Here is a 27,930-nt window from a genome sequence, read left to right as displayed (position 1 = left end):
CAATCCCTTCACCTTTATGCCGTCTGATACCCTTCGTACTGACTGACTCCACTCCTATAAACATCCTATCCAAGTGCATGAATATATCCAACAACTACATCTACGTCAAACCCAGTTGACCATGAACTAGCACCATACATAGATCATAGTACCCACGTTGAATGGCAGATATGGACTCTCAAGTCCTACACCTCCTCAGTCAGTTTGACTCGCTGCAGACGATTCCAGCTCGACGCGCAGCGTATGTGTATAGGCTCTACCTAGCAACCACCCCCCTGTGGTCCTGTTCGACCATCAAGTACTGACACTGACAGATATCGTGGTCTTCTCGACCGGTTATCCTCTCACGAATGGCGTGACGTACAGGAACGGGTGGGCACGGTGACCTTCCAGAAAGACATCCTAGGGAGTGTACCCACCGAGATTGCCGTCCAGATTGCCAAATATCTGGATTTATCGGACCTCCATGTTCTCCAGAGGGTAGACCCTCCCTATCTACATGATAACCTCCGAATCATGTCCACGAGCTAACGATCACCAAACAGGTTTCCAAAAAATGGATGTCAATCTTGACATTCAGCATGGTCCGACGCATTCTCATCCAGAAGTACACCGGACAGAGCAGCAGCTCCCAAACAGCCCAGCCCCAAGCAGACTTCGTCCGCTTTTCCAAACATCGAATCCGTCTAGAGCGCGGGCAGCCTTGTTCCAAATCCCAGCTCCCGGAGCCCCCCTTCCCCGATGCCCCCGACCACCCATGTCTCGACTACGCGCATGGAAGATATGCATGGCTGGCCGGCGAGTCCGTCGACGTCTACAGTCTCCGGTCCAACACGGCCCAGTCCTTTTGCACGGAGAACCGCGAGGCGTTCGTCAACCTACGCCTCTCTGAATCTTTCATCGCTGCTATCACAATTCGGGGGTATGTTAACTTCCTCTATTTTCATCTGTATAGATCAGTCCCACTGACAAACCACAGACACTGCCATGCCTGGTCCCTGAACACCCACAACACCGCGTCCATCCGCCTACCCTCCTGCCACTGGCGCATTCACGCCGCCCGCGGGGACTACATCATCCTCGGACCGTCAGAGACATCCCCCCGCTCCAGCGACGTCGCCATGGTCTGGAACGTAGCATCACTTACCTGCCAGACCGTCGAAATCGGCTCAAACCTAGTCTCCATGGACATCAACCCCGCCAAAAACACACTCATCGTCACCAACCTCGACCCAAACCTCGAGTACCCGCCAGCTCAGCTGCGCATCACACGCCACACACTAAACAATACCTCACCCCCCTCTACCACCACCTCCACCCTCCCCCTCAACATAATGCCCCCAACCGCCACCCCAAACTCCTCATACAGCATCAGCCCCGATAGCCTCGCCCAATTCCGACTCAACAACCGCCTCGGCATCCTCTCCATCCGCCGACAACCGCCCCTCCTCGACCACAACGTGACGGCCTCATCCTCCCGCACCCTCCTCGTCATATCCTACCACCCCCAACCAGACACCCACACCATCCACGCCTTCCAAGCAGAACACTCCCCCTTCGTCCCCTTCAGTATGGCGTCCCCCGCCGCGGGCCTCCTCTACTACCTCAAGAACGACAACGGCAAGCCCACGATCTGGATCTCGAACCCGGGGTCAATGGTGCCTCATAGGCCGGCGCTGGCGATGGATTCGCGGCTGCCGAGGGAGGCGACGGGGCGGGTGTATTCTTATGCGGGGGATTTGAAGTTGTTTGGGGATGAGGAGGCTGTTCTGCTGGCGGATGGGAATGGGTTGAAGGTTTGGTCGTTTGGGGAGGGGGGCTCTTTTGGGGTTGGTGAGGGGTTTGATTTGGTTTTTTTTTTTTTTTTTTTGGATATAGTGTACATATGTCTTGATAGATGTACGCTTGGATGAATAATGACATGCTTTTATTATCCTGTCTGGCATCCTGCATTGGAAGTTGGAAGAGAAAGGAAATAAATAAATGAAAGAATCACCTGGCAAAACAATATACAGAATCAATGCTCTATAATAATTCCAGCTATCTTGACACATCCAACAGTGTACAGATTCAACTCAACGCTCTCCACCCAGTACTCTCCACTCTTCATCAAATTATTCCTCTGCACAGCAGAACTGTTCGTATCATGGATCTATGGGGTCTGCTAGACCCACGAACTACTCCATCCCGACCATCATGTTGGCCCTCTCAGTATTGGCGAAGAGAAAAAAAACAGTATAAAAAGTTCAATGCAAGAGGCACGGTAACGGATCGCTGGGTAGGAAACACTAGAATAAAGCTCGAAGCCTAGATTCCAAGGGTGAACTCCACACCCACGTCGATCTCGCGGGCCATCTTGACGACCTTGGAGAACTGGACGGACTTCTCGGCGGCGCTCTGGAGGTCGTCGATGGAGAAGATCTTCAGGCCGGACTCGTTGATCTATACATTATTAGCTTCGGGATTCTTTCATCATCGAGAATGCTAGGATCATACCAGCTTCTGGGCTTGCTCCATGTTGGTACCCTGCAGACGGGCGACAATGGGAATGCTCAGACCCATCTCCTGCACAACGTGGATCAGACCCTGGGCAATGGCGTCGCAGCGGACGATACCGCCGAAGATGTTGACGAAGATCGCCGAGACCTTGGGGTCGCTGGTGATGAGGTCGAAAGCCGACTTGATGGCCGCGGGGGTGGCACCGCCACCGACGTCCAGGAAGTTGGCGGGGCTACCACCGTTGAGCTTGATGATATCCATGGTGGCCATGGCCAGACCGGCACCGTTGACTGCAATTGGTCAGCATATATGACAGAACCACCGGCCTCATTTTGTCTTACCCAAGCATCCAATGTCACCGTCCAGCTTGATGAAGTTCAGGCCATGCTCGGCAGCCTTGACCTCATCAGCATCCTCCTGGGTCACGTCCCTCCACGAGAACACCTCCTTCTGGCGGAACTCGGCGTTCTCGTCAAAGCCGAGCTTGGCATCCATGGCCATGACCTTGTGGTCCGAAGTCTCCGACAGAGGGTTGATCTCGATCTGAGTGGCATCACGCTCCATGAAGACCTTGTACAGCTTCTGGATGGTATCCTTGGCCTCGGGGATACACTGCTCGGAGAAACCGAGGTCGGTGGCGATCTTGGTGGTGATCTCGTCGGTGACGCCGACGTTGATGTCGACGGGGGTGGTGATGATGGCCTCGGGGGTCTCCTTGGCAACCGTCTCAATGTCCATACCGCCCTGCGACGAGGCAACGATGACGGGGGATTGCGATGCACGGTCCATCAGGATGGCAAGGTAGAATTCACGGCGGGCGAACTTGCGCTCGCAGATGTAGACGGAGTTGCACAGACGGCCAGCCGCGCCGGTCTGCTTGGTGATGAGCTTGTGGCCGATCATCTGCTCGGCGAACATCTTGGCTTCGGTAGGCCTGGAGACGTAGTCCGTATTAGCACGAGTGCTGGAAGCGCAGATTGGCGCGAAAGATCCAAAACAAACTCACGAGTAGATGACGCGCACACCACCCTTCAGGCCATTGTCGAAGTGACCCTTGCCACGACCACCAGCAAGAACCTGGGCCTTGATCACCATATCATCGTTTCCTATAAAACACCATCTCTTAGCATCCGTTCTTATAGGTGATTGGAGGGGGAGATATACCGATAGACTTGGCAATGGCCTCAGCTTCCTCGCCGGAGCGAGCGACCTCTCCCTTGGGCATACCGACGCCATACTATCAAACACATTAGTCACTTGAACACCCACAACGTATACAGCGCCAAAGGGATTAGCCGTACCGACTTGAGGAGGTTTGCCGACAGGTATTCGTGGATGGATAGGTTTCGCTGCTGCTGACCCAGGCGAGACGGGATGGAAGGGCCCTGCAAGTGCAAAGCATGTCAGTACACCGCAACTATTTCAATCGACACAATGCGCCAGAAGCGAGTGCAGTCCATGGAATCTTACCGTCGCAGCTCTGAAAGCTGCCGCGATGGGCCTGCTGCTGCGGGCGAGCTTGAACATGATGGATATGGGGTAAGAAGGGAAAAATAGAAGAAAACGAAATCAGAGATAAAGATGAGTTCGGACTACACTGAGACTCTTCAACAACACGAAGACAAAAAGAAGGGGAGAAGTGACGTGCAGCCGGGGAAGAGAGAAGAGAGGGGGGTGAAGTGGGAAGTGAGGTTTAGGTAAGGTAAGGCAGTCCACACCGATGTTGACACCAGAGCCAGACAGGGGAACAGCCTGAGCTTTCTCTCTTTTTTTCACGGTTGCGCTGGTCGGGATCCGGTCAGTGTTTGTGCTGACCGCCTGGGGGAGGAGACCATCTGATAGGCCAGTTTGGCTGTCTCGGGATGACTCAGCCGATACCGTCCCGATCTTGATACCGCACGGGTAAGCTTGGTCCATTCAGATCTGTACCAGACTGACCAGTACGGAGTATCTCCAGCTATTTGTTGACGAAAGATGTCTTGATATGATATCTAGAGCTACAATTGTGAATCTGTATATTCAATTGAATGCTCAGGTAATGGAACAGCCATGTTCAACCCCTTTCTTACCATACTCTGCATTACTATGGGGTACTACTACTAGTAACTCGGCAAATAGTTTAAACGGACTGATACCGACAAGTTTTTATGGCGCATACCGAATTAAGGTTGTGAAATTTACCCATATATATGCCGCGTATCAATAAAACAATCATACCCACTCAATACCCACTTTGTACCGACTACCGAGTATCTGTACATCTCGAGGTCTTGCTAGATAGCCAAGCACAGGAGTGGTATAGAATGATCTCGTTTGCAGGGAAGTGACATCCCACCAGGTTCAAGGCCTACTACTCCGTTCGTCCTATTTCCCAATGGTGTTGCGCAACCGGTACAGTTGGAACATCTTTGTAAAGATGCGCTGGAACAGACCGTTCCATGCCCACCCGCCAACCAAGAACCAAATCAGCCAGCTCTTGTTGCCCTCCCAGATCCAGTTCTTGCGGCCCTGCGCCCACGGCCACAGCCAGCGCCATGGAGCAGCTCCGTATAAGATCTGCGCGACAACGCTCCGCGCATATGCTGCGTGAGGCATGGCACCGTCTTGACTGTGCGTCACCCGACGGTCGTATTCACTTTCGATTGGACCATATAGTGAGCCAGGAGCGAGGGTCCGCTTGGTACGAGCGATTCGAGACTGCACGCCTCCGGTGACAATCGTCGTGACATTCACGCTAGATGGTTTGACGTGAGTAGACACGATTGTGGTCAAATAGAAGTAGGACCTACCCGAATGGAGCCAGTTCCACGCGCAGGGTGTCACTGAAAGAGTGCAGTGCCGCTTTCGAGGCATTGTATACCGATCCAAACACATACGGGATGACCTAGAACAGAATGGGTCTCAGCATCGTGTCGTGGGCAATGGGCAAGTTCCAAAGATACTGACACCAGCAATGGATCCGACTTGCACAATTGTGCCCTTGGACTTGATAAGAAGCGGTAGAAACGTTTTGCACATCAAGATGACCGAGAAGAAGTTCGTTTCGAAAGTTGTGCGTGCCTCGTTCAGGTCAACTTCCATGGCAGGAACGGTATAGTCTGTAGTTGATGAGCAGTTGAAACATTGGATCGGAAAGAGAATCATGCTAGAGCGACATACTTCGTCCCCTGAAATTGAGTTAGCATTGCATCTTGAATCCAGTCTGGAGACCACTCACGCATTGTTCACCAAATAGTCCAGACCCTTCGTCCCCAGTCTCCTCTCGGTCTCTGCAAAACAAAGCTGGACACTGAGCTCATCATCCACGACCAGACTCAGCGTCTCGATACCCAGCGCGGCGAGGTCTCCCAGCGCTACTTCATCACGTGCAGTAGCAAACACCCGCAAGCCCTGTCGATGGAACTCGCGCGCAAGCGAATTTCCTATACCACCTGGAGAGCATCTGATCGCATATTGAAGCCAAAGTTAAATATTCATCCGGACGGAAATATGCTGTGGGTAGCTTAAAAAGTGAGCAAGAGCTTACCCCGTAATCAGAACCGACTTGCGGTTATCGGTTGAGAGTGCCATTTCCCCACTTTCTCGCTGGAACCTCGCGGAGTCAAGCGCAAGCTAATCAATATGAAGAAGTTGAATTAAATCACCAGGAATCTGATTTCAAGCGGTTGCTTCTGGCATGTCAGAACAAGAACGTCATATAGTCAAGGTAGGTAGAAAGTGTGTGCATGGTGCTGGTTAGTAACCTCCATGTACCTCGGTCCCCACTTGGATGGACCTCAGCTTAATGGAACCGACTATTCTTCTTTCGGATATTCAGCGCTGACCGTGGACGGGAGTCGTGATAAGATATTGTGGCTTGAGACTCACTACGGCAGACGCAACCAGTGTAGTATTGAAGGTCAGCCCCACTTTCACTTGCGTCTGTCGGGAAATTAACGGTAATTCTATCCATGTCGCTCCTAATAAAGAAGACAATATAGCACGAGCCAGAGACATATCAATCAGTTCATGCGACCTGAATGCAGACTGCAGGCGCCCGTCCTGGTTCATTGGGTCGGTACTCAGTATCAACTGGTATACTCATGCACCGACTGATAAGCATGATTGTCTGCTTATATCTGGGGTACCGGATATCTCGTAGTTGAGCCAAATATTAACAACTGAGAACCAAGTACAATCTTAAACATTCTATTTCACCTATGTTAATTCATGTTGGTATTCCAGAGAATCATGGTGGAATGAGGATACCTAAAAGGTAGGATATGTACTCCGTACTCCGTACTCACCACTCGAATACTGACGATCAATGGAGACGTACTTTTTTGTCAATTATCTCATGCACGATCATGCATCGGGTAAGTGCTGTCAAACCTTGACCAGCCAATTCCCGGCTGATGATTGATTTGGCTTCTGTTCCCGCTCCCCCACCGCGAAAACAGGCCCCCATCTTCCCTGGAGGTCCCGGCGTCGTGCCGATACCCGAGTTGGTCGCGTTTTGGTCGTCGAGGTGGCGGGGAAATGTATTTATTATATTCTGGTTCATCTCCAGATCATGATCCCTTGAGACATGATGGAGCGCTGAGGTGTACCGGCCACACGATTGACAGGTCGAAATCGGCGATTAGCTTCAGTCTTGATTGAGAGGTGAGTTCAGACTCAACTACCTAGCATTCTTATGATTTCATTGCGTCGACTGCTATTTTTGTTTTCCTGTCTGTTGTCGTCATTGTACCCCCCGCGCAACATATTTTAAGACGTATGCATGAACAGGCAGCTCATTTCTGCGGAATTGAGCCAATGGCGATCAGCGTCCTGACATTGAGTATAGATCATACTGCGTTGACCAGTCGGAGAATTCCCCCTTTTACCCCTGGAATGTCCCTTGCATTCTCTTACGTCGCTTTCCAAGTAAATCTCGACAAGGGCAAAGATATCCATAGTGAGAAAGCGCGGAGGAAGTGCTGGTGAAAGCGATATAAAAGGCTGCAAGAATAACGCCTGGTTCGACGAACACAGTGGATTGGTTCTCGAGTCTCGAATCATGTTCACGCTATCCCTCCTGGATCGACAATGTCTCGCGAATGCTCAGGCCCCAGACACTTGAGGTATCCCGGAGAGGGGTATCGTACTCCTGCCTTCGGCGATTCCCAAGAACACCTCACTGATACAAGCCACGGCAATTCCCTTCACCAATCAACGAGTGCCAGGGTGCGTGTGGCGCATTCTTCAGCCTTGCAGGCACTACGCCATTCTCCATGCAGATCGGGATGCAGTGATCTAGATGCCAAGATCGCTCACCACAGTGGAAACGCCTGGGTAGACGATCAGCTCAGCTGGAAGAATCGGATTCGCCATTTCACATGGGCCTATTTCACGTTGACCATGGCTACTGGGGGTATCGCTAACGTTATATACAATGGTAACCGGCACAGGCCCACAGAGACGCGAGACACACTGACCCGATGGCAGTTCCTTATAGATTCCCCGGATTGGAAACGATAGGCATCATTTTCTTCCTGCTCAATATAGTATTCTATATTATCATATGGGGCTTGCTCATCGCGCGATTTTATTGCTTCCCCTATACCTTCAAAGCGTCCTTTCTGCATCCGACAGAATCCTTATTCGTCCCGGCATCCGTGGTGTCATTCGGAACGATTCTGATCAACATCTCCCAGTATGGGCCAAGCCACACGGGCCCTTGGCTTGAACAGGCCGTGGGCATACTGTTTTGGATCGATGCTGCCCTTGCGGTCATCTTCTCCGGTGGAATTTATCTCCTCCTGTAAGCAAGACAATCTCCAGACCCGGCCGACATCTAGTAACTTATCACGAGTAGTTGGTCTACCCAGACATTTACGATCGCTGAGATGACTCCGATATGGATATTTCCGGCATATCCGATGCTTATCATCGGCCCACACGCTGGGATCTTGAGCGCTAAGCTCGACCCTACTCGTTCACTTGATATCATTATCGGCGGAGCTACCATACAGGGTATTGGGTTTTTGGTCTCATTAATGGTATACTCGGCGTTTATATACCGATTGATGTCGCAAAAGCTACCCAGGGAGAACGTCCGTCCAGGGATGTTCGTCTCTGTTGGACCCAGTGCCTTCACCGTCGCGGGAGTGGTCAACATGGCGGCCCATGCAGAACGTTGCTTCCCTGGGGATTTCATGGGCAACGGAGCTATAGCTGCGAATGTCATCAAGGTGGTTGCGAACTTCGCGTGCTTGTGGCTATGGGGGTAGGTCACCGTTACCAAACCTAACATTAGAGCATTGACACTGACGCCATCCAGGCTAGCGATCTTCTTCTTTTTCATAGCAAGCTTTGCCCATCTGTCCGTGATAGGGCCCGGGCGGTTGGTATTCTCCATGGGTTGGTACTCATTTGTCTTCCCCAATACTGCCTTAATCACCGCCACCTTTGCCATCGGCAATGCCTTCGCGTGCCAACCGATCCAGGTTGTTGGGTGTGCCATGATCTTCCCTCTCATATTCATGTACATTTTTGTCTTCTACAAGATGGTTCGGGCCATTATGTTGCGCCAGATTCTGTGGCCCCAGAAAGGTGAGGATAAGGACGAGGGTGGCTTCGAGATCAACCAGATCAAGCCTGACTCTGCAGGTGGGCAGACTCCTGTTTGACCTGAACTGGATAGGTATTTAAAGTTTGAAGTCAAAAACATCCGAAACTCTTTCTCTCACACATTCTCTACTTGCCCTTCCATTATTTTGATATTTTCCCTCCATTTCAAGCAATTTTTGCCTCCCAGAAGGAAGTGGACTCCATCCTGTGCGGGCCGTAGAATCAATACCGAAAAAGGCATGGCCTCCGTTGCAAGTGGGGAGTGTCGTAGTAATGATAGGTCCTGGATCTATTTCCAGTGCCGAATGAGGAAAAGGCTCTTGTGTGTCCCATACTCTGATTTATTCGATAATGTGGTAGTGGTGGTAGTGGTAGTGGTTGTCGCAGGCAGATAATTTTTATACCCTCTCGTTTTTTTCTTACCCCTCGTGAGTGGATTCCCTCTTGGTTTAATCTACTTGGATCTTTTTCTCTTGATATTTTTTTTTTTTTTTTCTCTCTTCTTTTTCTCTTCTTTTCTTCCTTTTCTTTCTTTTTTCTCGGTCTTTGGCCCTTATCTGTTTTCTAAACTACGAAGGTAGTCTCTATCCTCTATTCTCCCCACTGAGTTGCTATACTCGTCACTTTCCCTTCAAAATGGTTCAAAAAGTCTATGTCACCTACAACCAGGTATGCCGCGCACCTTGAATCCGAACACATATATTTCATATATGGATTTCACGACAACCCTTTCGGGTCTGGGTGTGTAATGTAATACATATTGCATGCCAAATCCCGCCTGACCGTCGAGGTTGTGATGCGCCCATACTGCGGGCTCGCATGTTTCACCCACGGCCAAATGATCAAACAACTGACAGCCCATTGTTGCCATCATGACAGGTGCACCAATTATGTCAAACCTCTGCCAACCAGATCCTGAATGCCTTCCACCCTAACCTCATGATCGCCATCGGCGGCGGTGGCTACGTCCCCGCTCGCATCCTCCGGTACGTCAAGCGATACCACACTATACAATAGGACCGGACCCTGACTCTATCGTGCGTGCAGGTCCTTCCTCAAGCGCCAGGGTGATCCCAACATCCCCATCCAGGCCATCGGCCTGTCCCTCTACGAGGACCTCGGTCGCGGCGACGCCGAGGAAGTCCCCGGTACCAAGGTCACCCGCACACAGTGGTTGGATCTCAGCTCGCTGGAGATGGCCAACCTGATCGGCAAGAACATTCTCATCGTCGATGAGGTCGACGACACGCGGACGACGCTCGAGTATGCCGTCCGTGAGCTCGAGAAGGATGTCGAGCTTGCGCAGAAGCAGCTTGGTCGGGAGGGCGAGAAGACCAACTTCTTTGTCTTCGTTCTGCACGTATGTTTCTCAAGCTTTTGTCGTTGGGGACGTTGTCTTATCTGACTTTTTCCGCAGAACAAGAACAAGCCGAAGAAGGGCTCCCTGCCCACGGATATGATGGAGACTGGTCGTTACCACGCCTCGGTCACGACCGACGACGTGTGGATCTGCTACCCTTGGGAAGCCAAGTAAGTCATTCGCTAGGTCCAAGAGTGTCCATTCGCTAACTAGGTCAACCACAGGGATATCGAAGAGCACGACCGCCTGGCCAAGGAGAACCCGCTCATTTGAGATGATATTGAGGGGTCTTTGCTCTCGTATGCTCTCTTGCTTCCATGGGAGTTACAAAAATGGTTATGTTTTCTCGGGCTCGAAGGAGTTAGGGCGAACGTGCCACGTTACGAATGATGTTCATTGATGGTAATTGATAGAGAAAAGCTATTTTGCATTTGCAGTTGGTAGGATCTTGGCTCGCTTTGATTAAGGCCTGGTATGTAGGTGATTAGGGTATAAAGAATAAAAGAAGACCACAGATTCAGACTCATGAAGAGTTCTGGTTATTCAGATAAGGTGATTGTGCGGCATTGGCATCTGGTCTCACTGTAGAAGGCTTATTGACGGGGAGTGATGCGTGCTGTGCCACTGGACGAGCTTAAGAGAACCCGCAAGCACGCCCGTCCCCTTTATATCCCCCAACTCAAACCGAACGCAAATGCCAGCCAGCTCATTGTCCTTATTTTCGGCTGTCACACATGAAAACTTCCAAGACCTCGGGTATAATATCGCAAGTAGTGCACAGACGAGACTCCCAGTAACAAAAGCCCTCGATAGACCGCTCAATCAATTGACCTAAGAAGCGAGCGCCAACCCTCTAGTCAACATCGACATTGACCTTGCGCAACTCCGTCCGGGCCTGCTCAATCTCCTTCTGCAGCTCCCGGTGCGCCTCGGGCACATCGTTGAACGTTAAGATCGCCAACCCCAATCGACCGAGAAGATAGCACCCGAAGCAGATCAGGGCGTAGAACGGTAACTAGTTGCGCAGTGTGGCGCGTGTTAGTCGGAAGTGCTCGTACGAGGGAGGGGACTCTGCCGGGAGTGTAACGTACAACTGGGATGACCTCCTTTTGGATGGTGGTGTTCAGGGGAACCAGGCCCAGGTAGAGAACGAGGTAGAGCTATTCAGGATATAGAGGTTAGCTAGTGGACTTGATTGCGCATAGTCAGGTTGCCATACTGATGAGACGAGCAGGAGAACCGAGATCGTCTGCTGGGCGCGCGTCATATTGAAGGTTGGTTTTTTTTGGTTGCTAGATTGAATCAATGGAAAATATGCAGCAAGCAATTGGGTGCTTGTGAATTCAATGCAAAGGAGTGTATAGGTGAATATGTAAAGCAAAGAGGAGTCGGAGAAGGTACGGAGTAGAGGCTGTCCGCGGACACCACCCATGTTTAGCTCCTGAATGCGCCCCGTGGCCGTCACGCTTCCCGTAGCCACATCCAAGCTACTATAGACGATTATAGGGAAACTTACCCAACTTTGCATATGTGAATGTTCTACTCTATGGATTCTTTTTAAATACAAATTTAAGCTTTGGTCTGTTGACTGAAATATCCCTAATCAAAGCCCCTGGTACTCTGTAAGAAATGATAATAGTGTATTCTGATTAGATGATTACATAACCATGTATAGCCTGAGGCGTTGTTAATGCCTGAGGCAAGAACCATCCCTGTCAGTGCAGTCCACGTTCCCTGTAACTTCTCACAAGGATATTGTTCTTTTCTTTCACACTCTGCTATAGAAGTCGAAAAAGAAAGATAATAACACTGAGACAATACCTGAGAATATCTGCCAAATGGGTGATCCAGGTTGAATCTAGCCTACAGACCCAGACCATAAAAGGGGAAGCTTATTGTTCGCCTAGAACCATTACTTCGGAGTGGGGTGGGGCATAGACTTGTCACATCGAAGCTGATAGTACTGGCAATCCCTCAACACAGCGCGATTCTTCCTCACTCGCATGATTCTTGCTTGATCTTTCCTCTGCCGTCAATTCACCGGTCAGCATGAGTACTCGGGAAGCAACGGGCGCCCAAGATGCGACAAAGACGCCCCGGGAGTCCACTGGCGTTGATGTCGGTGTTGACCCATCCAACATGGATAGCCCCTCATTGGACGTGATCATCTCGTCATTGGCCCCATCACCGCCAGCTGCAGCACCGAGCGGATCGGAGTCTCTCCCACTAGAAGAGCAAGATGCTCTCTTGAGTGCCTTGCAGGACGTCTTGCGAAATGCCGAAGCAGGAGGCCAAATCACAAAGGCTTCTGACGCTCTGGACTCCACATCCTCTGCCCAGGTAGGCCCGGATTTTGAGACAGTGCGGGGCATCCTAGATAAGTTGTGGGCATGCGGTTCCCCTTTGATGGTTCAAGCTGCGGAATTGTTGGCCAACGGGAGCAGAAACTGTATGTATCTTGTATCCTTTCCTTGCGGCGCGAAAAGAAAGAAGACGAAGCAAAGGGGGGGGGGGGTGTGACTATATCCGTTATTAACCCGTTTACAGCTTCTTGGCGGTATTCCTACGGGCGTGCGGGGATCTTGGGCTTCTTCCTGCAGCTTATCGCTTCGCATGAAGCTATTGATAATAGCTTGATTCTTCATTCTTTGCGCTTGGTTGGGAATTCCTGCGCTGACGCGGGTGAGAGCTTTACCACCTTTCTTGTGGTAGCATACCCATATTGACGATGTATAGATGAAAATAGAGCCCTGGTCGTGGATGGTAACTATACCGCAGCGATTGTCCGGCATTCGCTGAATCCCGAACTTATCAATGTGGTCATCCCTGTTGTATACAACACGTGCATTGACTACGGTAAGCGCCACCGTGTCTCAAGTGTAACAATATGTGCTAATAAGGTTGTAGAGCCTGCCCAGGCCCAGCTGGCGGCGAACAGAATAGTATATATCCTACTGAGCCTGATCACCAAGGGGGTGTTCAAGGAAAATGAAGCGCTCCTTGACTTTGTCTACGAGCTTATAGATCTGACTGGCGAGCAAGGTATGGGCTTTTCTTTTGGTTGCGACTTGGTTGCTAACAAGATCTACAGAACAAAGCATCGAGAACTTGCCAATTGGGACGATTTCCCTCTTGACCGCGCTTGCACTTGATGCGACTGCGACTGCTAAACCCATGCACTTTGCTTCCCTGGTCAATTGTCTCATGGCGTATTTGGAGAATGCTAGATTCCAAGAAGCCTGCATCTCAAAGCACATGGTTCCTGATCTTCTGTCCATCCTTCAACGGTCAATCACCATCAGGACCGACGCTTCTGACGAGGACATCCAGACATTGGCACAACTGCAACTGAAGATCAACCAGACGTTATCAGAGGTGTCCTCCTCCCCGTCGTTCACAACGGTGTATCCGCTGGACTCCCCTCTCACAGAGACCTTGGCATCGTGGCTCTCAACAGCAGACGACCAGCTCCAGATCTGTTCTTGCGTCATGCTAGGCAACCTAGCACGATCAGACGAAGCATGCGAGAAGATCGTCCGCGACCTACAGATCCACCAGAAATTAATAGACATCCTCAAGAGCGACGCGCGCGGCGCCGTCCTCCACTCATCCCTTGGATTCTTGAAGAACCTGGCAATCGCCGGCGACAACAAGCTCCGTCTAGGCGAGGCCGGGATCGTCCCTGCTATATCGCGCCTGTGGGCCTACGACACCGTCCCGCAAGTGCAATTCGCGGCCATAAGTCTCACACGACAGCTACTTATCTCGTCGAAGGAGAATATCTCCCGCGTGCTAGCCACAGTCCCCTCAGACGAAGCCTCGTCAGACCAAAGCGCCACGTACCTGTCACTGCTTCTCTCCGCTTTCGAAAAGACAGACTCAACCCCGATCAAGATCGAAGTCGGCCGTATCATCGCCTCCCTGTGTCGCTCTATCCTAACAGCGTCCCGGGACCAAGACACCCCCGCCGACGATCTGCACGAACGCCTCTTCGGTCCGCACGAGCGCATCTCTCTTCCCCTCGGCGCCATGGTCACCCAGACACAGTGGCCTGTTGTGCGCAGCGAGGGCTGGTTCGCCCTTGCATTGATGGCGTCCCGCAAGCCCGGCGCGGGGGCCGTCATCCACTGCATGGAGACGATGGATTTGTTCCCTATACTTGAGGAAACTATTAACTCGGGTGTGTCTGTGTCTGCTGAGAAAACGGAGAATCCGCAATTGAATAAGGATTGTGAGAATACAATTATCCTGGTGCAGGAGCTGGCTAAGAGCGATGTGAGTTTTTGATACTTGATACTATTGTGCCCCCTTCCTCTCTATCCACAGACTGACCATGTTTTTCTGATACCTTTGCAGTCTGACGCGCTGTCCGCGTCTCATCGGGATATGATTGAGAAGATCAAGAGCGATCAGATTCCACGGTACTTGGCGGCGAGTAGACAGGCTTGAGTTGGGATGGTATAGATAATATATCAGTCTATAGAACTGGGCACCAGCGGGGAATTCCACGTTTTGGATAGTCAATTACAGTACAGCCGTGACAAAGACATATGAAGAAGGAAAAAAAAAAAAAAAAAAAAAAAGACAGTACAAATCCTCTTGTATCCAAACCTAGTCCCCGATACTTCCGGGACCAAGTAGCTCTGGGCATACCATCTCCTGAGCATAGGCCCGATACCGTTCAAGTACATCAGTAGAATCAAGCCCCTCGAGATCCCCAGCGGAGTAATGCGCAGCCAACCCCTTCCCATCGATCATTACATGGCTATGAATGTGGTCTTCCCATGTTTCCGATGACAGCTCGTCCAATTTACCGTGCTCAATGAGAGACGGAACGACACTAGCATCCCCACCCTCGAAACACAGAAAGTTCCGGCTCACTGCCCCCTTGGGGTTATTCCACACCGGGAACTTGTAATGGTGCAGACCGTCCAGCTCCAAGTGGTGAAGGAAAGAATAATGCTGCTGGGCGCTGACCGTCCAGTGGTCCAGCCCGGGCCCCTCGTCGCTGTACATCGACGTGCCAATCGGTGTCCGGTCGCCTTCGTAATCGCCCGAACGGAGCCAGCGGTGGTTCTGGAACGGCGCTACAAATCCCTTTTGGACCTTGAAGTCGCTGGGGCCTTCCCACGGTGGGAGCTGCGATGCGCGCCATTCTTGATCTATCTGGGTCCTGAGCGGACCGGACTGGGATGTGGACGATAGCTCCGGGAGATAGGATAGCGCCACGCCGGTGTGACTGTGCAAAGCTTTGAGCGCTGCTTGGTTGACAACGTTGGCTGAAACCACTAGGGAATCTGGGTGATCGAGCTTTGTTTTGACGATTGTGGGGATCGTGTGGTCTTCGAAGAAAACGGTGTCGCCGTCAATCCAGATGTATAGCGAGGCCTTGGAAGTGGCCTCTGCTGATGATGTAAGGGAGTAGTGCGGTGTTTTCTCAACCGTCGAAGTCAGCCATTCCAGGCTTGTTGTGTCGTTTGTGAGCGGGATGAAGGCCACTTCATCCAGGAACCCGTGGTTCTTTACGAGGTTTCTCTTCGAGCATGTTAGCAAAGAACAATCAATCGGGTCGGCGATGAGCCCTACCTGTAGGTAACAGTCTAGTATCTCCGTCCTCTTATGATCGCGAAACGGCACCAAAGCAACCGTCTTGATATTCGCGGGTTTGGCGAACTGACCAGAACCCTTGGAGTATGCGTAAAAGGGGGCCGGCGCCCCCGTTTGAACAAAAATGGGGAGAAGCCCAAGCTGGAGAAGAGATGGCTTCGCATAGCAAGCGACAGCGAAGACCAGAGCCATGCAGCAATAACTGAGCCCACACCATATCAATAAAGCGACCCACGGTCGACACCGTGAAACCGGCGCAACGTGCGACTCCTCGTCATTCAATTTTCCGGGGCGACCCATGTTGGCTTCACATATTCACTGTATAAGATAGAAAGAGAACAGGCTTTTTTGGTGACGGCTGGGTCGTTTTAATATTAAAAGGGCGAGTAGCTAGTAGGGAGTATGGCCGCAATAGAGAGGTGTTGAATTTCCGCCGTTTTCGGCCTCCGTGGCAACACGGACACAGAACTGGACCACCATTTGGGACAAAATCACATTGTCATCTTAGGGCCCACCGGAATAGGTAATTTCTGACAGCCAAGTGACGAGAGGAGCGGACAGTCGAGGTGCATGCAGAAGTAGGTCCTAGTGGGACCAGCCACGTTCAAGAATGCGGCCAAGCTGACCTAAATCGACCTCATATTATGACAGCCGGGGCTCTAGGTCGTGTCAGAATACTGTTAATAACCAAAACAAGTAAAATAGTAAAGCGCAAGTGGAGCGCCGTAAATATAATCTGCCCTGTATCAGGAAGCGTGGGTCGTGATGATGTCCCTGCTTGCCGATGAACCGCGGAGATTATGACGTCGCCTCGCCAGCACGTGCAGATTGCCGGCCCGGCTGGTCAATCAACCTGTCTGACCATCCATTCTCCATCGTTCAAGTCAATCACCCACTTCAACAGGCTGACCCTATTCGAATTTGCCAATGCGTGTCACTCCTCAGTGCTTCAGCCCTCACTAAGCTGATTCCATATGAGAATATGAGGACGGCCGTCCTCTTCGGCCGTTTCTGTTTGCGCCGTGGACGCCCGCAACTCTCTTCGTCCCGATTCGTTCCGCCCCATCGATTCCACCATAGTCGCCCTTCGCCATGGCCGCAGAACGGCTGGAAGAGGTTCCAAAGAGGGCTACCGATTACAGGGGTGGCGTTTTGCGCTGTCCTGACTCCCGGCGCGTTTCTGGAGCTGGCAGCCGAGGATGACGACGGGAATGGGAAGACCCGAGAAAGACAAATGCTGGAGATCTCCCGCGAGGAGATCAGGAAACAGGTCGCGGAAGATGCAAAGGGACTGGAAAGATTGCGACAGTCGTTGTATATCTACTGGTGCAGTTACATATATGAGCCGATCGCTACAGGTTTCCGATTTGTTCATCTGGCTATGCTCTTCTTGCCGGTTATCATCTCGGCCCCGATTATCTGGTTTGGAAGGCGAGTCGATGGTCGTCGAAATGTTCGGTCTGGGACTTTATGGTGGTATAGATTCCTCGTCAGCTCGATGGAAAGGGCAGGTCCAGCTTTCATCAAGGTATTCCCTCGTACTCTCCTTGGACCGAGCAATGTTGAATCGGTAGCTTACGGAGATATGTCACTTTAGCTTGGGCAATGGGCCGCATCACGCAGCGATATCTTTCCCCCGGAATTGTGCAGTATCATGTCGTCTCTTCATTCCAATGCACCGGCACACTCATTGCGCGACACCAAAAAGACGATAAGCAAGGCTTTCCATGGCATACCATTCGAGGACATATTCGAGGAGTTCTATGAAGAACCGTTAGGCGTGGGCGCCATTGCACAAGTCTACAAAGCAAAACTTAAACGAAACCTGGCGGCCAGTGTCGAGAGCACCCTTCCACCGGAGCCACAAAGCTTACGGGGCAAAGTTCGGAAAAACGTGGACGTGTTGGTCAAGAGCACTCCCCAGCGGGTGCCGTCGTCTTATGTGGCTATCAAAGTGCTACATCCTAAAGTCGAGCGTGTGATCCGGAGGGACCTCAGGATCATGTCGCTATTTGCCTCGCTGATCAATGCTCTCCCGACCATGAATTGGCTGTCTCTCCCGGACGAGGTCCACCAGTTTGGTGAGATGATGAAGCTCCAGATGGATCTCCGGATCGAAGCGACGAATCTCGCCATCTTCCGCGAGAAGTTCAAATCCCGCACTACCGCCTGGTTCCCCTATCCTTATATGGATTACACAACCCGGGAAGTACTCGTGGAAGAATTCGCGCAAGGTATTCCACTGTCGACCTTCTTGGACGTAGGTGGAGGTGTCTACCAGCACGAGATAGCCAGTGAAGGCTTGGACGCGTTCCTGCACATGCTCTTGATCGACAATTTCGTCCACGCAGACCTGCACCCGGGAAACATCATGGTCCGTTTCTACAAGCCCAACGAGCTGGACCTCTCGCTCCACAAACGCACACGGGCGTCTGAAGCTCCAACCAAAGCGGAGGTCGATGTGACCGAGACCGTGCTCAGGCGGTTGAGGCCCCATATGCATTGCCGAGAAGATTGGGAGAGCGTCCTCAATCAGCTGAACCTGGAAGGATATCGTCCGCAGTTGATATTCATCGACACCGGCTTGGTGACCCAACTCGACGACACCAACCGACGCAATTTCCTCGACCTCTTCCTCGCAGTCGCAGAGTTCGACGGGATTCGCGCAGGCGAGCTCATGGTCGAGCGATGTCGCCAACCCGACGCAGTCATCGACCCCGACGTCTTCGCCGTGCGAATGGAACACCTCGTCCTAAGCGTAAAGTCACGAACATTCGCCCTCGGCAACGTAAAAATCGGCGACGTGCTGAGCGAGGTGCTCTCCATGGTACGGAGCCACCACGTGAGGCTCGAAGGCGACTTCGTCAACGTTGTCATCTCCATCCTGCTCCTCGAAGGCATCGGGCGCCAGCTCGATCCCAATCTAGATCTATTCAAGAGGTGGGTCGATGATACCTCGTTTCTGCTACTGACCATAGGTCTCGAATCGCTGGGTTCTATCTAGTTCCGTCTGATTGACTTTGTGTGCTTGCTTGCTAGTGCCCTTCCTATCCTGCGCACACTTGGCTCAAAGACAACCTTCCTCCGAAACGTCCGATCCGGCAATACTTCTATACTCCGCGTGTGGGTCGGTCTCGAAGCCCGTGGAATGCTCCAAGCCAGTATCGAGAGTGTGGAGAATTGCGTCAAATATGACCTGCTATCACCGAATATTTGAACCAGGGCCGGAAAGGTCAGTCGAACTTTTTATTTCTTTTCCTTGTTTCCTGGGACCCGGCTGGGGACAAGAACGTCTACACTTGTGAGCGCGTATACCGCGGCTGGAGGAAACTATGCATCTCCCTTCACGATCGATTTGATATGTAAATAATTGCTGCCATCTGACTTTTGATGGCTTTGGTGTAATTTATACAGCATGCTGGATTGGGGAATTTATTTTATTGCCTTATACCACTAAATCAGAGATATACCTCTGTTTATCAAAAGTTAGGTAAAATACTGGCATGCCACATTACGAATGAAATATCCAGCAATATCAATGATATTAAAACAGCACCATATATAGCCAATAGCGAATAGAAAGTTTTGTCGAATAACGTACACCACCATGCACCATAACGTCTTAATTATACAAGATGAGTCCGAAGAGAACCAAGGGATCAGCAAACTGAGAACACCAAGCTGCAGTCCTGAACAAAAGACCAATCAGACGCCAGCGTCTTTCTCTGAAATATTGAAGAGTGGAGAATCATAAGATATGTGCAGCTAGGCGGTCGGCTCAGTTTCCGCCCTGCTCGTGGACTGCACCGCCGCTGGCACGCCACCAGACGTCTCCTCCCCAGCGCATCAGGCGCTCAACTGCCGCCGTGGGGCTATCCAGAGCCGGTCGAATGTCGAGATAGAACACCGGCTCGCCGGTGGGCTCGGGAGGTCCCGAGTAATAATCGATCACGTAACGGACCTGCTTCTGGCCGGCCGGGGTCTGTCGCATCACGAACCAATCGTGTCGGTCGAATGGCGGGTTGGTGCTGATATAGTGTCAGTCAAGAGAACAGTATAGAAGGGTATAAGATACTCACCCAAATTTAGACGGATACGCCCAGCCCAACGCCTGGAGTATTTGTGCCTTCGGAGTCAAATCCTTCGGACGACCCTGGAACCGAATGAGCCGCGGGGTACCAGCTTCATCGGCATTGCCGGTCATCTCTTGAATGACCGCCTCATGGGCAATGTTCTCCTCTCCGCGCCGACACACCTCCCATCCCTTCCCGAGGCCCTTTGCGAATAGCCGCTCCCACCGGACAATCTCGTCCCAGGCGCCCTCGTTCAAGAAGTTGTGGACAGCAACCATCGCCTCAACGGCATCCTGCGGCGTATCGGTGTGTCCCTTGCGCAGCATAGCATTGTACATCTGCTGAGGAGAAGGATACTCCCAGTTGGTATCCGCATCGCCCCTCGGTATCGAAGAAGGCTCTCGTTCCAGTGACAGGTCGACGGATTGACCCGGGGCGCGTTCCTGGGAGATCGACGCGAACATGTAGTTGAGGGGGTTCAGCTTGGACAGCACGGACTTGTTCTCGTTCGCGGGCGCAGAAGGCGCAGGGGTGCCTTCGGGTTTGGGGTTCTGTTGGACATAGAACGGAGAGTCGGGAGATCGGACGGGGCATGCGGTGGACGGTCCGGAATCGGCGGGGGGCGCGGGTGCAGGCGGGGTCGAGGTATGCATGGGACATCCGGGCTGCAGCAATGTTAGAATATGCATGAACTATAGTATATTCCTGGATAGCAGATACTGACAGGAGGAGCTTTGTCCGATGACGCCAAAGGATTCGGGGCTGCCGGTTTCGCAGCTGGTTGCGCATCTGCCCAGAACCAACCCATGATGAATATCAAATATAGCTGTGGTGAGAGTGGTATATATCAAGTAGGCTGAAATCCGGAAGGGAGAAGGATTTCGTTCAACTGCGAGTGGAAGATATCGACAGAGCAAGATCTATAACAACGATCGCATCCAAGGAAAACTTTGGGCGGATGACATAATCCCTACAATCGCCGGAATTTTCCCGACGATCGCCACGTGACTGTGGCGACACCAATCAGGGCCGCGGAATTACGCTGGCCTCGATAAGACTTATCGCCTCCGCGGAATATCGATAGTAGGAGTCTATAGTAAACATGATGTTTTTCAATTGACTACCTAGGTAGGAAAACATAGTCTACTGAATGCAGTAAGCATGATACACTGGTAACTCGTTATTATTCTAAAAGACCTGCTCTCGTGACGAACGAGTACCGTTTCAACGGATCGAACTCGACAGAAATGCCAAACTCCATACCATCTTGAACGCCGGTAACTCTCCGAGTAACATACAAGCTTGTATTCGCGTCCAACGACTGCCGATGGACACGATAGAGGGGAGTAGAGAAGTAGTACGCTGGACAGAGGGGGATTCACGGTTGCAAGCACAGCTGTCGACGTGTGATCGCGGTTGTTGACTAGAGGTTGTTGAAGTCTTTCGGGTATTTCAACCTTGGACATCTCTCACTAGCCGGGAGAGTAAAGCGTACCCGAACATAACAGCGACGCCGATCCAGACTTTGTTGCGCTGCATCCACCCTTGGCCTGCTTCGCGTGCGACATGGCCACCTCCGACTACAGCCCCGATTCTTGGGGCGCTGCCGTTGGGGCGTCTGCGAAAAGCTGTGGTCTCCGGGGAGCATTGGGTTGCCGCATTAGGATCCGGGATGAGTTGGCCCGTATTGGTGTCGATCCGGTTCTCTCGCATCCACTTCCAGTTGTCTTGGTCTAGCTCGGGCCATTCGGTGCGGAATTTGACGCCACCATCTCCCGCTTTCACATTATTGATGCCCTTGGCGGTTGGTGTCACCCCGGGGGTGGAAGAGACGTGAGAGCCTCCACCCGTGGAGTTCCACCATCTCGATCGCGCGGCTAACACTCTCCGTTCCGCCTCCGACGCGCCAACACTGCCTGTTGTCATTTCCTCGCTGGTCATGAAGGAAAGGAGACCGATGAGGATGGTCGACACTTCCCACGCCGGATTGAAGGACTTTGGGTGGAAATCACTGATGCTGAGGCATAATCGCGCAGATGGCTGGAACCGGCCGCTCGGGGTGTGCATGCGAATCGCTGGGGGTGCGAAAGGATATTCAGGGGGGAACATCAAGGTACCCCAATACTGGCCGTTCTCGTAAGGGGTTCCGGGGGGGCCTGTAAGGATGTAATGCCATCTGGATATTAATTAGGCTGGGATTTCGAAACAATTGCCACAGTGTAGACGACTTACTCGAGGATGTTGGATTCGGACGGGTGGGCGATAATGAAAGGCGGAGGGTTCTTCTGGACATTCTGGTATTCGCGAGTGAGCTGTTCAAGGTTAGTATCAGATCTATAATTTCTGATCATTGTCTGAAGAAATTCGACTGACTCTCTTATAGGCCGCCTTGGTGGCCATCGTGGGTGCAACTTGGTGGGCTATCCCTCCGCCGTCGGCGATATGGAGGTAGAATTATGAAATAAAACTGCCACGCAAATGACCAGAACAAGCGAACAGTTTATTCTTCAAAGATCCAGCCCAAGTAGAAAGTAGGAGAACTGCTCGTCGAAGTGGCCGTTGATGTGAGAACCGTAATCATGGAAACGCGCCGACCGAAGCAGACGTCAAAGAGCGCGGGTCACGTGGGGGCGGCCTCGGGTTCATCTCGCCAGCTGCGGAAGATGCTCGACGGTGACATCCGAGACTGCCTGCTCAAGGTTTCTCTGGCCATTGCCCTCGCCGCAATGTCGTCCACTCTCTCTGCCGAAGATGAAGATGTATGTACTCTTTCGATGTATTGTATCTGACATGCTATTGTGTGCATTCGTACTAATTGGTCTTATGTCTAGATCTTCGAGCGTCTGCAGCACCGTGCGGATCCCAAAATACAGGAAGAGCAGCAGCAAGCTGTCAATGAACGGGTTAATGTCATTTATCAAAAGGCCCAGTCACGGCTGGGAGAGCTGGTGCGTATCCTTTGTCCTTCAGTCAATCGTTGTCTATACTATATCTCCTACCAGCCGAAGGAAACACAGCTTACCGGTTCTATTATGACATCAGATCGACCAAAACTCCACCCTGCCGTGCGCCATCTCGTCAATCCAGGTTCTCAACGCGAAAAACACACGCAGGGCCTTCCTGGAACGGATTTTCGATCCTCTGCTAAGCGCTAATAAGACGAGGCCGTATACGCTCGCCGAGGCTTTGCGGGAGGTGTCGGCACGCGCGGACAAGCTCAGCAGGTTTGGTGGGTTTGTCTGAACTGCTCCGCTGTTGGTACACAATCCTAACTAGATGCAGATGTCTTCCAGCAACCGGTCTCCGTATACCTGGATCAGTCACCCGATGCTGACATTCGGACCGGACTGCCCAACTTCGATGTCTACATTTCCGCCAAGGAGAAGTCCCGCGTCCTGTTGAAGACGGGAACCGATCTCGGAAACACTGAGGGATCGGCATTTGGAAACCTCCTCTGGCGCAATGTGTTTGGAGGTGCCGAAAACCTGAACTTGAACGCTTCCATGGGCACCCGAACCCGGTCTGCTTACCAGGCTACCTTTGAGACCCCGATTCTCAGCGACCCCGACTTCCGTTTCGAGCTTGGTGGTCTTGCGAGTGCGACGCAAAAGTCATGGGCCAGCCACGAAGAGGTGCTGAAAGGGGGCTGGAGTAAGCTCCGGTGGCTGAGTCAGTCCGGCCATCGCCATGAGCTCGGCTACAATGGATTCTGGAGACAGATGACCAGCTTGGCCGACAATGCGTCTCTGGCGGTCCGGGCGGATGCGGGCGACAGCGTGAAGAGCAGTATTTTCCATAGCTGGACCCAAGACCGACGAGACAACCCTCTCCTCCCGTCTCGCGGGTACTACGCCAAAGCTTTCAACGAATTGGCTGGTTTGGGGCCTCTCAAGGGAGACGTCTCCTTCTGGAAATCCGAGATTGAGACGCAGGGCGCAATCCCCATCCCCATTCCTGGTATCAAAGGCGACAGCGGAGTTAGCTTCACCACCAGCTTCCGTGCCGGCCTCCTCTATCCCCTCGGACTCGATTCCCACAACCGGCCCCAGCCTTCGCGCGTCAACGATCGCTTCCTGCTCGGAGGGCCCACCGATGTTCGCGGATTCCGCCTCTGTGGTCTCGGACCTCACGATGGGCAGGATGCCGTGGGCGGAGATGCCTACGCTGCGGGAAGCGCCAACCTGTTGCTCCCCCTTCCCCGAGTGGGCGCGGAAAAGCCTCTCCGTCTCCAGGCGTTTGTGAACGGCGGACGCCTGCTGCCTCTGCGCACCTCGCAGAAGACGGCACCCAGCACCAGTGCGGAGGTTCAGGATGCTGTGACCTCTACGCTTTCCGAGCTGGGCAATGGACTGCCTAGTATGGCTGCTGGAATTGGGCTGGTGTACGCTCACCCGGTTGCGCGGTTCGAGCTGAACGTTTCCCTCCCGTTAGTGTTGCGCAAGGGTGAGGAGGGTCGGAAGGGATTGCAGCTGGGGATCGGCATCAACTTCCTGTAGAATAATGTGTGTGTAGGAATTAGTATAGAATTTTGTATTCCATGCCTTTATTTTCACACTTATTATAATGAGTATGGGTGGGTCAAGCCGGGTGTTAGTTGTGTGCCTGAGGCCGCCACAAATGGAGCTCACCGCCGACACCTGTTACGTCGATCACTCGGAGTGAGCATCATGCTTTGACACTCAACGATAACCACCAGGGTCACCCCTTTCCAACAATACCTCCACACCTCCCAATCTATCAACATGGCCCAATTCTACCCACAGCAACAACCCTACGGGGCCGCCCCAGGCCCATCCGCCCAAAACCTCCAATTCTACCCATCCTCCTACGGCTCCGTATCCGGCCACACGACACCCTCGCAAGCCTCGTACGGCGGATTCGGCGGCGCATCCAACCCCGCCGCGCAGGCATACTCCGGCGGTGCCGGGGGCGGCTACGGGTTCGGGTCTCCGGCTGGGGCGGGGGCTGCTGCTGCGGCGGGCGTGGGCGGCGTGAGTGGGAGGATGGGCGAGCAGGGGGGTCTGCGGACGGGGTGGCTTGCTGCGTTTGGGACGGAGGGGTATGACGGAGAGCCGCCTTTGTTGGAGGAGTTGGGGGTGAATTTTGAACATATTCGGACGAAGGTCTCTCTTTCCCTCTCTTCCGTGCCTATTGCTGGTCGAAGACAGCTAATGCTAACGTTGATTAATGATTGATATAGACACTCACCGTTCTCAACCCATTCGCTCGAATCGACCAACACCTAATGGACGACAGCGACCTGTACGGCGCCCTGCTGTACATCGTGCTCTACGGGACCTTCCTCCTGCTCTCAGGAAAGGTCTTCTACGGATACATCTACGGGGTCGCCGTCTTCGGCACCGTCGCCCTGCACCTCATCCTCAGCCTGATGTCGCCCGCGCTCGACACAGCCCTACACACACCCCCCAACGCAGCCGACCCCTCCGCCAACTACGACCCGCACCACAAACCCAGCATGTCCGACGCGTCCGCCGCGGGGCACTTCTCGGCAACGCTGACGTTCCCGCGTTCCGCCAGCGTGCTGGGCTACTGCTTTCTGCCACTGGTGCTGACGAACCTGGTAGGCATCATGCTGCCGATGGATACGCTGTTCGGGTATCTGTTGACGACGGCTGCCGTGGGCTGGTGCACGTACAGCTCGTCGGGGATGTTCTGCGCTGTGGCGCGGATGCGCGGGATGAGGGGACTGGTGGCGTACCCGTTGGCGCTGTTTTATGTCGTTTTTGGGATCATGGGGATTTTTTCGTCGCGCGGGAGTGGCTCGTTGGCTGCTAAGACGGGGTCGGCTTGATGCGCTTTCAATTTCGGATATGTTGTGTCTGGGGACTTGTTAGAGCCTGACGCTGTTTACTGTATATTTCAATGACTCACTCTGTGTGGACCTTTCACTTTACTCTACTTTACTTTACTTTACTTTACTTTTCGTGACTTTGTTACTTGTTACTTGTTACTTGGCGTACTGTACTCAATATATGATTCATGAAAATGGCCATCATTTATACCTAAGCAGCTATGCAATGTATCAAAGCTTGGTTATATCTATTGTCTATATACATCACTTACTTCAACAGCATGCATATATTATGTCATACATATATCACGCTGTATCCGCCATCACTCACTTCACTTGAAACCCCCAGCACTCTCCCCCCTAGCAGGAGCCCAATTCTCCAACCACTCCCTGCTCTTCTCGATATCTCCCCCCGCAGCCTCAACAGCCGCAATACACCACGGTAGATCGTAGCTCTTGCCGCCTGCGACGGAACTATCCGCAGCAATTAGCTCCGCGATGATGCGCCGCTGTTGGCCCGCTTGGTCGGTGCAGAGGTAGAAGGGCGCGGTGTTGGGGGAGACGCTCTTGGGGTCCAGGTTGAGGGCGTTTATTAGAGGGCGCGCGGTGGCTAGGATGGCTGCTGCGCTTGTTGGGAGGGTTGGCGAGTCGGCTCCTGCGGACGATCCGTGCGTTGCTGCTGTTTTGCAGTATTTGTTGCGACACCAGGCTTTGCCGCATCCTGTCATCATTTGGGAGAGGTAGCGGCGTTCGATGCGGCGGCGGAGGGCTCTTCCTTCCGGATCGTGTGTGTCTACGTAGAGGGGGCCGAAGCAGATGTTGCAGAGGCCGAGGGTGTCGTTGGAGGTTTTGCTGCGCTGGGTGTCGAGAACGCGGCCGCAGTTCTGGTTGGAGCAGACGCGGGGTGGGGAGCGGGAGACGCGGTCGAGGTCGTGGTGGCGGAGGTGGGTTTGCATGTCGCGGAGGCGGACGATCTTGTTGCAGAGGTGGCATTCTGTGGTCCGGCTGCCGTCGACTAGCTCGTGCGGTGTGAGGCCCGAGAGGAGGACCTCGGCGTCGTGCAGGTCGGGGTCGCCCTCGCCTTGTTGGGGGACCACGAGGTGGCAGAATTGGCAGAGGATCAGTTTGCTGGGGCACTCGGTTGTGCGGTGCTGCGCGAGATTGGGGATATTGGTCGCCTGGAACCCGCAGTCTTGACAGGGTGTCTGGGTGTGGAATATAGCATCGTGCATGTGTTTGGTGGGAGCATCGTTTCCGTAGGAGGAATCATGCGGACAATGCCAGTGGGCTTCCCATTCTGGTGAGCGTTTCTGGAACACGTTTCCGCATTGGGAGCAGTATATGTTGTTTCGAAGGCAGAAGTTCTCATGCAACACTAGTGTTCGTTGAGGGACCCATTGCTGGCAGTTTTTACACTGTATATCCTCGGGGTCGTGATCATCCATGTCATGCTCTGGGGCCTTTTCACGGTCTGGGGCCTTTTCATCGCCTGAACTGTTGATAGCAAGGCGTAGATTGTACTCGAGTGGCACTCGACCCGCGTCGACAGCTTCACCGTCTAACGGCGCAAAAGCGTGAACCGATATATAAAGCGCCTCTACCTGCTCCAGCTCCACGTTGGTCGGTTGAATGCGAATCCGTTTGCGTTCCCGGCCGTGGAAATCGCTAAAGACATGTAAGTCTTTCCTAGGCCGGCTCCTGTGCCGAGGGGAGAGCGGACTTGCGAACACATAGACATTCGCATCATCCTCACTCTCCACTTCGATATCAATGGTCCCTGCACGATCCCACTCGCGCAGCTCGTAATCCACATAATCACCCGGCACCACCCTACCGGCCACCACTTCCCCAGGACGGAGTGCCCCGCCGACGGAAGTGCCACCTTTGGCCCCCGGGGCACGCGACGCCTTCTCCAGACGCTTATTAAAAGTCTCTCTCGCCTGGTCCTCCGTCAACGCCACAATGTCCACCTCCAGGTCAGTGTC

The 27,930-nt window shown here is 52.8% G+C and overlaps 11 protein-coding genes across 11 annotated transcripts; 6 read left to right on the top strand and 5 right to left on the bottom strand.

Annotated features, from left to right (window-relative positions):
• Positions 1 to 31: 31 nt before the first annotated feature.
• P168DRAFT_330738 (F-box domain protein) lies at positions 32 to 1,917 on the top strand (the record flags this gene model as incomplete). Its single annotated transcript, XM_024841622.1, has 5 exons — positions 32 to 241; positions 315 to 480; positions 546 to 922; positions 980 to 1,833; positions 1,898 to 1,917. The coding sequence occupies exons 1-5, from the start codon at positions 162 to 164 to the stop codon at positions 1,915 to 1,917; spliced, it is 1,497 nt and encodes a 498-aa protein (XP_024688515.1). The 5' UTR covers positions 32 to 161.
• P168DRAFT_260940 (succinate--CoA ligase (GDP-forming) subunit beta) lies at positions 1,914 to 4,211 on the bottom strand. The gene is made up of 7 exons (XM_024834680.1): positions 3,970 to 4,211; positions 3,801 to 3,884; positions 3,664 to 3,736; positions 3,506 to 3,605; positions 2,841 to 3,433; positions 2,497 to 2,789; positions 1,914 to 2,442 (listed from the first exon to the last, which is right to left on the bottom strand). Exons 1-7 carry the CDS (start codon positions 4,024 to 4,026, stop codon positions 2,308 to 2,310), a joined length of 1,335 nt encoding a protein of 444 aa, XP_024688514.1. The 5' UTR covers positions 4,027 to 4,211; the 3' UTR covers positions 1,914 to 2,307.
• Positions 4,212 to 4,863: 652 nt separating this feature from the next.
• On the bottom strand, positions 4,864 to 6,069 carry P168DRAFT_244903 (SDR family oxidoreductase; the record flags this gene model as incomplete). Its single annotated transcript, XM_024833950.1, has 6 exons — positions 4,864 to 5,233; positions 5,289 to 5,383; positions 5,446 to 5,597; positions 5,659 to 5,666; positions 5,717 to 5,941; positions 6,026 to 6,069. The coding sequence occupies 6 exons, from the start codon at positions 6,067 to 6,069 to the stop codon at positions 4,864 to 4,866; spliced, it is 894 nt and encodes a 297-aa protein (XP_024688513.1).
• A 1,500-nt stretch (positions 6,070 to 7,569) lies between these two features.
• P168DRAFT_244936 (putative C4-dicarboxylate transporter/malic acid transport protein) lies at positions 7,570 to 9,152 on the top strand (the record flags this gene model as incomplete). Its single annotated transcript, XM_024833951.1, has 4 exons — positions 7,570 to 7,918; positions 7,969 to 8,284; positions 8,339 to 8,749; positions 8,804 to 9,152. The coding sequence occupies 4 exons, from the start codon at positions 7,570 to 7,572 to the stop codon at positions 9,150 to 9,152; spliced, it is 1,425 nt and encodes a 474-aa protein (XP_024688512.1).
• Positions 9,153 to 9,572: 420 nt separating this feature from the next.
• On the top strand, positions 9,573 to 10,964 carry P168DRAFT_293800 (xanthine phosphoribosyltransferase). The gene is made up of 5 exons (XM_024837881.1): positions 9,573 to 9,762; positions 9,973 to 10,079; positions 10,141 to 10,453; positions 10,511 to 10,623; positions 10,678 to 10,964. Exons 1-5 carry the CDS (start codon positions 9,730 to 9,732, stop codon positions 10,724 to 10,726), a joined length of 615 nt encoding a protein of 204 aa, XP_024688511.1. The 5' UTR covers positions 9,573 to 9,729; the 3' UTR covers positions 10,727 to 10,964.
• Positions 10,836 to 11,839, bottom strand: P168DRAFT_313674 (dolichol-phosphate mannosyltransferase subunit 3). Its single transcript, XM_024839694.1, has 3 exons — positions 11,673 to 11,839; positions 11,545 to 11,613; positions 10,836 to 11,468 (listed from the first exon to the last, which is right to left on the bottom strand). Exons 1-3 carry the CDS (start codon positions 11,718 to 11,720, stop codon positions 11,307 to 11,309), a joined length of 279 nt encoding a protein of 92 aa, XP_024688510.1. The 5' UTR covers positions 11,721 to 11,839; the 3' UTR covers positions 10,836 to 11,306.
• A 753-nt stretch (positions 11,840 to 12,592) lies between these two features.
• On the top strand, positions 12,593 to 14,902 carry P168DRAFT_300346 (putative GTP binding protein; the record flags this gene model as incomplete). Its single annotated transcript, XM_024838416.1, has 6 exons — positions 12,593 to 12,902; positions 13,001 to 13,135; positions 13,190 to 13,309; positions 13,361 to 13,495; positions 13,545 to 14,728; positions 14,810 to 14,902. The coding sequence occupies 6 exons, from the start codon at positions 12,593 to 12,595 to the stop codon at positions 14,900 to 14,902; spliced, it is 1,977 nt and encodes a 658-aa protein (XP_024688509.1).
• A 111-nt stretch (positions 14,903 to 15,013) lies between these two features.
• On the bottom strand, positions 15,014 to 16,818 carry P168DRAFT_330731 (uncharacterized protein). Its single transcript, XM_024841621.1, has 2 exons — positions 16,040 to 16,818; positions 15,014 to 15,988 (listed from the first exon to the last, which is right to left on the bottom strand). The coding sequence occupies exons 1-2, from the start codon at positions 16,358 to 16,360 to the stop codon at positions 15,065 to 15,067; spliced, it is 1,245 nt and encodes a 414-aa protein (XP_024688508.1). The 5' UTR covers positions 16,361 to 16,818; the 3' UTR covers positions 15,014 to 15,064.
• A 176-nt stretch (positions 16,819 to 16,994) lies between these two features.
• On the top strand, positions 16,995 to 19,237 carry P168DRAFT_293798 (ABC1 kinase family protein). Its single transcript, XM_024837880.1, has 2 exons — positions 16,995 to 17,588; positions 17,658 to 19,237. The coding sequence occupies exons 1-2, from the start codon at positions 17,043 to 17,045 to the stop codon at positions 19,062 to 19,064; spliced, it is 1,953 nt and encodes a 650-aa protein (XP_024688507.1). The 5' UTR covers positions 16,995 to 17,042; the 3' UTR covers positions 19,065 to 19,237.
• A 601-nt stretch (positions 19,238 to 19,838) lies between these two features.
• On the bottom strand, positions 19,839 to 22,242 carry P168DRAFT_300342 (uncharacterized protein; the record flags this gene model as incomplete). The annotated part of the gene is made up of 4 exons (XM_024838415.1): positions 19,839 to 20,088; positions 20,140 to 20,798; positions 20,858 to 20,959; positions 21,607 to 22,242. 4 exons carry the CDS (start codon positions 22,240 to 22,242, stop codon positions 19,839 to 19,841), a joined length of 1,647 nt encoding a protein of 548 aa, XP_024688506.1.
• A 577-nt stretch (positions 22,243 to 22,819) lies between these two features.
• sam50 (SAM complex subunit SAM50) lies at positions 22,820 to 26,349 on the top strand. Its single transcript, XM_024839693.1, has 6 exons — positions 22,820 to 22,892; positions 22,965 to 23,081; positions 23,176 to 23,362; positions 23,416 to 24,625; positions 24,830 to 25,256; positions 25,334 to 26,349. The coding sequence occupies exons 1-6, from the start codon at positions 22,860 to 22,862 to the stop codon at positions 25,943 to 25,945; spliced, it is 2,586 nt and encodes an 861-aa protein (XP_024688505.1). The 5' UTR covers positions 22,820 to 22,859; the 3' UTR covers positions 25,946 to 26,349.
• Positions 26,350 to 27,930: the final 1,581 nt, after the last annotated feature.

Source organism: Aspergillus campestris (genome assembly GCF_002847485.1).
Source record: "Aspergillus campestris IBT 28561 chromosome Unknown P168scaffold_17, whole genome shotgun sequence".
Lineage (NCBI taxonomy): Eukaryota > Fungi > Ascomycota > Eurotiomycetes > Eurotiales > Aspergillaceae > Aspergillus > Aspergillus campestris.
Note: the sequence above shows the minus strand (reverse complement) of the source record. Positions and strands in the feature narration are given on the sequence as shown.